Source organism: Euphorbia lathyris, chromosome 3 (assembly GCF_963576675.1).
Source record: "Euphorbia lathyris chromosome 3, ddEupLath1.1, whole genome shotgun sequence".
Classification (NCBI taxonomy): Eukaryota; Viridiplantae; Streptophyta; class Magnoliopsida; order Malpighiales; family Euphorbiaceae; genus Euphorbia; species Euphorbia lathyris.
In genome coordinates, this window is record NC_088912.1 from 90,146,796 (window position 1) to 90,154,377 (window position 7,582).

The following is a 7,582-nucleotide window of genomic DNA, read 5'->3' on the forward strand; positions in this document are numbered from 1 at the left end:
TCGGACATATAATAAAATTTATCGATTTTTTTTTTTTTTTTTTGAAATATTTACAAAAAGGTTCACATCCTAGAAATGATGAGATTGTAGACGACAAGAAGTGCCATGATGAGAGAATGATCCATAGAAGGCTCCACCACCATTGTTAAAACATCTTCACCTAACACAACTCCATTTTCCGATTGTTTTCTCTTCACCTACCATATATTTTACAATTAACATCACTATTAGTAATTATTATTATATGTTTAATTAGTCTAATCAAGTACTAATTATTAATTAATTAAATTAATGGCTAGTTGATTAGTGATTACCTCTGCAATTAGCACCCCTGCTTTGTCTGCAATTCTGCAAGTTGACTTGCTTGTCCAGTTGCTTTCGATGCTGTATTGCCGACTTTGATTCTGATCAGACCTCACAACCGCTCGGCAAGCGTGGCCGGATAACCTGAACTTTCTCCGTACCTGAAAACCTGGTTTTTTCCGGTCTATTTCGTCATTGCCACTTGCTCTGTATCCATCCCAGCAATCCAATAGCTTAAATTTCTGTAAACCAATTTATTCAATTAAAAGCATGACCAATTTTATAAAATTAAAATAAAAAATAAAAACCATGGGATGTGTCAAAAACACCCATGTTTTGATCATTGACTGTCAGATCTAGGTTTATTAAATATAAATTTTATGATGTTTGAATCTCCATCTTAGGATTTTAATAAACATGTAAATGACCAAATACTACATAATCATTAAGGTCTACGTGATCAAAACTGTGAGACTAAACATGATCCGTGATCCATGTAGTTCCTCTCCCATCAGATCCTACATCAATTAGTCGAGGATGAACCCTGATAATTCTATTAAGTGGTGAAATTTTAACATATGATAAGATAAATATATGTTGTAAATGTTTTAAGATAAGAGTCATTTTGCGCGATGTGTGTTAAAAATTAATATACAAGGCTATGGGTTAGGTTATGGTGACTTTGTTTTTGACAACAACAACAACAAAGTCTTAATCCCGAAATGATTCGGGGTCGGCTAACATGAACCATCATATAAAACCGTGAAATTAATATAAAAGCTATTAAAAAGAAGCGATCCGTTTAAGGAACACCTTCTTTATCAACCGTTCAACATATCAGAGTTAGTGAGATTGAAAATTACACTAGATTTTGCAACCTTGGATCTAATATTTTTGTTTGGTGTAAGTTATAAATATTCTTATTAAGATAATCTTGAACGGGATTTAGTCCGCATTAAAACTTATCACAATTCTCTATAAATGTATTTAGTGGGAATAGAACTGAAATCTCTTTTACAAACTCAACCTATATTGTACCAACTAAACTACAACACATAGATTTGTTGAATCGAATATTAATTGTACAATTTTTTACCTTAGTATCGACCCTTATCTCAAAAATCAATTAACCTAAATACTTAAAATCCGACAGTAGAATTTATAATTATTGCATATCTCCATGGTCCAATCCAAAAGGACCATGACCAGTAATAGATTCAGAATTCACTAACAAATATGTTTGCAACAGTCTTTTGTGATTTATCGATGCTAAATTGACACCGTTTTTATAGAATTTTTAGCATTTTCGGACACTTAGTGGGTACTCAAACCTTTATAGTGGTGAAGCTCTTAGCCTGGTGGTTGAGAGCTTACCTATGCCTTGGGAGGTCATGGGTTCGAATCACATCCGGGTCTGGTGGAGATTTTTCTTTCTTCTTTAATGTAAGCGCATCGCGCAAATTTAAAAAAAAAAATTAATCACCAAAAAATACTAGAACACTATAGAAATTGCATACACACCTTTAACTTTTCTTTTATGTAACAGCACTAAAAAAATACTCCCTCCATTCTCAAATAAGTGTCGTTTTAGATAAGTGTTTTTGTTTTTTTTAAGTGTCGTTTTCATTTTTCAATAAAATTTAGTATAGTTTTTTGGTCTAAGCATTTAAATTTTGTCTTGATTTATGTGTTTTTTAAGCTTTCAAAGTTTTTTCTCCAACCATTATAGGAGAGAGAATTTTTATTTAGTTAATCCATGTAAATTTATTAATTTAAGCGCATATTAATTATGTTTCTTAATTTGTGTGGAAAACTCTAAAACGACACTTATTTGAGAATGGAGGGAGTATCAATTAAACACCAGTGGATCCTAGAGAGCATAGTGAATTCCTGATCCGTCATTGTATATCCCGTATACAAATATTTTTTAAACTTGAAACGCGTGCAATACAGACTCATCCAAAATTTATTAATAAATGACATTATGGGGATTCAAACTCATTTTATCCTGTGTTCTAAGAGGCAAAGAATCAAACAGGTAACATTCAATAATACTAGTATTCAGCAAGTAAGAGAAATTTCCGTTACCTTTTTGAAAAAGGTGAACAAGACATGGCCTTTGAAATCCATGAGATGAACCTGATTGCTGTCCTTGCAGTTGTAGTTATCGACACGGTAAACGACATGGCCGTCGGAGTCGAAAACGGTGCAACCTTTGCCGCTGAGAACTAAAGATTTCATCCATATCGTGAAAGTTTCTTGCTTGGATGTGAAATAACAAGGAGCTGAAGGAATTAGCGCTTGAGGATGTACTTTATTTGCCATTTTTCTCTCCTTTCTCATTCTCCCTCCCCAACTTTTAAATATGTACAATTTCTCATCCAAAACTTTATAATAACATTAAAATTAACCTTAAAGTAATCTTTCAACTTGTTATTATTTTATTCATTTACTCATTGTTCAACTTACAAACACTTGAGCACTCTCATCTACCCACCCAGATTGTTTTTAAATTGGATTGGGTCGGTATAATTGGATTTTACACTAAATTGTTTTTTTTCTTTTAAATTTTACTATTAATTCAATAAAATAAACTTAAATAAATAAAATAATAAAAAATAATGAAAAATCGAATATAGATAAGAAAAAATATATATAATATAAGGTCGTGGCCAGATTCGGACTTTTTAGATAAATCTTAAGCTAACTTATTTTATACATAAACGGACCGAGCCAAATATCAAATATACATGTCTAACCAACCTATGAAGAAGAGCGTTAACAAACTCATGAATAATTCTACCGACTAATGATAAAGGAAGGCATCTCCCGCTATGTAACATTCTGAAGGCTCTAATAGTCGTAATATATATTATTTCTAACCTCAAAATGATGGGTCATGAACCCATAACTAACAATAAACAAATATCTGGTTCTATATCGCCGATCTAGGAAACTGCTATACTAGAGGAGCAATCACCGTTATTCCACGAACTAAGAACACATTTCGAAGAATAGAGGGGGCATTGACTAAGGAGAGTAGAGAAATTGGAAATGCCTTGGCTCCCTTAGGTTGTGTTGTGTTAGGTTTAGCGCTATCTATTTGTAGTTAAGCTAAACTTAAACCCCTAACCCTAATCCTAAACTTATTAGGTTATGGCCAGACCATAAATGGCACGATAAATGGGCTAAGCCCGTTTACTCTATTTATTCCTACACATTCCTTTCTAGATAAAGTAGAAATTATATTTTAAGTAATTTTAAATTTTGAACCTTTTGTATTTTAACTTCATTTAGATATTGTTTGGTAATGAAAGAGAAAATGATTGTTTAGAGAGAGAAATCGCCAAAGATAATAATTTGAAAAAATTGAATATGGCGATTCAATGTAGTTCTAAACTATTTTAATTCTTGGATTTTTCCATTTTAAGATCGTTATTAATCATTTTGACTTGGTCAGTAATAAAAGGAACGACTATGATAGTAAAGCCTAAAATTTAGGGTGAGATGTAATTATATCTCATAATTTATCAAATTAAAAGTTCAATTTAACTCTTATTTATGGTTGTTTGGGAATTAAATTTTAAAAAATTCCTATTTGTTTTAAATCCAAAAGTTTAGAGTTGTATTACAAGTTTATATTTTTTTTTTAAAAAAAATTTGCGTATAATGAAAGAAAAATCTCTAACTCCACACTGATGTGATTCAAACCCATATCTCCCTCTAGTTATAGGTAAGCTCTCAACCACTAGGCTAAGAGTTTCACCACTTTATCAAGCTTACACTGAATATGGTATTAAGTACTTGGGCACCGTTTATGTAGATTCTCTCCCAATTAAAGCTTTCTACGTATGTTCGAATTCGAAACATAGTTTAAGCGATTTGAAGTCTTTAACTATCAAACAAACCTTAATTAGTTATTATCAAATTATTATTTTTTACCAAATTTATTGATTAAAAGTTAGTTTTTTTTTAAGCAAAAAGTTAGTTCATTATGTCATTCATTTGGCACAACTAAAACATCTACTCCTTACAAATAACATACATATTTTGAATATATCTATTCAAAATAATATTCAATTTCAATAAAAGTATTTCATTTCTTTTCTCAATTTGGTTGATATAATTAATTATAATATGATCCAAAAGGCATCTTATCACTAGAGCATCAACAATCCATTTGACTCAAAACAACAACTGTACTCCAAATTGGAGATTTCGTCACTTCATCTCTTATATTTCCTATGTTATATACATGTTGCTTAAAAAATATGATTGCAAATTTTTTAAATATTTTGTTTGTAAAGAGATAATATCCAATTCGTGTACCTTTTTAAATATGTCTTATGTTGCCTACAAAATCCTTGTAGTTTCTGTTATCTTTTACTCAATATACATATAATCTATTCAACCACCAATTTCCTTTTTTATATTATATCTTTAATCTTGTATATATAAATATTGAAAAAAGTTTGATGTTCAACTTAGTTGATATTGAATTTTTTTTTAATGGTAGTTGATATTGAATTTCAACTGTTATATATATATATATAAACTCATTTTAAATTGGACCTGAACATGATATTTGAATCCGTAAACACAAGTTGTTAAAAGATATAGGCACGATGGAGTTTAAATCACTGGTGGATGATAGGTAGAGAATAAGGAAAGGAGGCTGTGATATCCCAACAAGGTTGGCACCCCCTCGATATCTACCTCCGAACTCAAATCAATAAAAAGAACAAAAGAAAAAAAAATAATGTCAAAGAGATAAACGGTAAGACTAAGCGAGTCGATACAAGTCTCGGACGTTACAATTATCCCAAATAGAACTAGAACAGAAATGAGGATGTGAGTTCTATCAGTGAGGCTCCGAACTGATCCTGCCAAAGTTGGTCAGCGCATCTACAACCTGATTACCTTTCCAAAAAAATGTGACACAACGAAATGCATTTCACGAATCAAGGCGCGACTCTAAGGACCATCTTAAACATTTTTGGGGTTATGTGCTAAATGAAAAAATTGGTCTCTATTCATTAAAAAAGATTAATACTTTCTGATAACAATTATGTTTATAAAGAATGAAATACCAAAATTGGCAAGCATGTACATTGAGGTTTATTCCGTTAGCAAACACAGTCCAAATTGACTAACAGTATTAAAAAAAAAGTCAAAAGTCAAAGAAAAAATAGTTAATTTTATTCTTATATTTATTTATTTTTATAAATTAACCCTCTTATTGATAAGTTTAAAGTCATTGTTTTTAGGAGTTCTAGTTTAATAAGACTAAGTCATAGAGTTGTCCTATTCTAAAGGATATAGCTGTTAGTTGCTTTTGGTTTATCAGTTAGCTATTTCGTAGTTGGCTGCTGCTTTTCCTCCTTTCTGTTTTGTAAAGGCTATATATAGCCAATTTGTTGATCAATAATAAACAGACGATTTGAAGTCCATTATTCACTTGTTTATTTCTGATTTGCTTTAACATCTGGTATCAGAGCAAACATCTGATTGAGTGAGAGTGAAACACCCGTGAGATTAGAGTGAAACACCTATGAGGTTAGAGTGAAACACGAGAGGTTGTCAATGGCAGGAGAGGGACATAACATGTTAACAATTCCCAAATTTGATGGGGATTATGAGTATTGGTCCATGCTTATGGAAAATTTGCTACGTTCAAAGGAGTGGTGGCATCTGGTGGAGATGGGATACACTGAACCTGGGAGAGGCGAGATTTTGAATGGGGCTCAGAGAGCAGAACTAGCAGATCTGAAACTTAAAGATTTAAAGGTAAAGAATTACCTTTTTCAAGCCATTGACAAGACGACCTTGAAGACAATCACGGAGAAAGGTACATCTAAGCAACTTTGGGATTCTATGAGGACGAGGTTCCAAGGAGATGCAAGGGTACGCAATGCACAGTTACAGGCTCTTCGAAGAGAGTTTGAGATACTGGAGATGAAGAGTGGTGAGTCCATCACTAAGTATTTCTCAAGAGTAGTGTTGGTATGCAATAATATGAGCAATCTAGGAGAAGTCATGGAGGATTGCAGGATCGTGGAGAAGATATTGCGTACACTTCCAGAAAGCTGGAATTTTGTTGTCTGTTCTATTGAAGAATCGAAAGATATCAAAAGTCTTTCGTTGAATCAACTCAGGAGCTCTCTCTTAGTCCATGAACAGAAATTTCATAAAAAAATTCAGCGAAGAACAAGTTTTGAAAGTTGAAAGTGGAAGGGGCAGAGGTGCAGGAAGAAGCTTCGGAGGTAGAGGCCGTGGAAGAGGAAGATCACCCCTGAACAAAGCCACCTTGGAGTGTTATCGCTGCCACTAGTTGGGTCATTTTGCATATGAATGTCCCACATTAGAGAAACGAGCAAATTATATAGAGCATGATGGGGAGGAAGAAATGATGTTGATGGCTTATGTTGGTGAAATTGGTGAGCAAAAGGAAGACATTTGGTTTTTGGACTCAGGATGCAGCAATCACATGTGTAGCAACAAAACCATGTTTTGTGAATTGGATGCTAATTTCCAGACCACGGTGAAACTTGGAAACAACACACGAATGCGTGTCTTTGGAAAGGGGAATATCAAAATGGAGGTAGATGGTTTTAATTGCACTGTTACTGATGTGTATTTTGTGCCTGAGCTTCGAAATAATCTGCTGAGCCTAGGACAGCTTCAGGAGAAAGGACTCAACATTCTCATAGGCTCCGGAAAATGCAAAATTTATCATCCAAAGAAAGGTCTTATCATTCAAACTGAGATCACTGCAAATCGAATGTTCATTCTCATAGCCAAAAGACTGTCATCTTTAGACCAAACAAAAGAAGAAATTTGTTTCAACACTTGTGCATCCATCGAAGCACACGACCTTGCTAACCTCTCGCATTGCAGACTTGGTCACATCAGCAACACCACTCTCCAAACCTTGCACCGGAGCAAATTGGTACGTGGTCTACCTCAACTAACGATCTCAGGAGAAGTATGTGTTGATTGCTTAAAAGGGAAACAACATCGCAAATCCTTCCCAAAGAAAAGTGTGGAGAGCATCTCAAAGGTTAGAGCTTATTCATGCGGACTTGTGCGGTCCAATTTCTCCTACTTCGAATAGTGGTAAGAAATATGTGATGTGTTTGATTGATGATTATAGTCGAAAAGCTTGGTCTTACTTTCTTAATGACAAATCAGAAACATTTAATATGTTCAAAATGTTTAAGATTTTTGTTGAGAAAGAAACTGGTTTAGCTATCAAGGGACTGCGAACAGATCGAGGAGG

At 33.3% G+C, this 7,582-nt stretch overlaps 1 protein-coding gene across 1 annotated transcript; it reads right to left on the reverse strand.

Moving 5' to 3' along the window:
- Window positions 1-2,659, reverse strand: LOC136223496 (protein LURP-one-related 11-like). Its single transcript, XM_066011522.1, has 3 exons — window positions 2,392-2,659; window positions 315-545; window positions 1-197 (listed from the first exon to the last, which is right to left on the reverse strand). Exons 1-3 carry the CDS (start codon window positions 2,644-2,646, stop codon window positions 63-65), a joined length of 621 nt encoding a protein of 206 aa, XP_065867594.1. The 5' UTR covers window positions 2,647-2,659; the 3' UTR covers window positions 1-62.
- Window positions 2,660-7,582: the final 4,923 nt, after the last annotated feature.

Excerpts from the sequence above, each read along its gene's own strand:
- LOC136223496 (XM_066011522.1), bottom strand. The coding sequence starts at position 2,646 with ATGAGAAAGGAGAGAAAAATGGCAAATAAAGTACATCCTCAAGCGCTA. Across the intron at positions 546-2,391 it reads TGTTCACCTTTTTCAAAAAG|AAATTTAAGCTATTGGATTG; the intron begins GTAACGGAAATT and ends ATTGGTTTACAG. Across the intron at positions 198-314 it reads CAGGGGTGCTAATTGCAGAG|GTGAAGAGAAAACAATCGGA; the intron begins GTAATCACTAAT and ends AATATATGGTAG.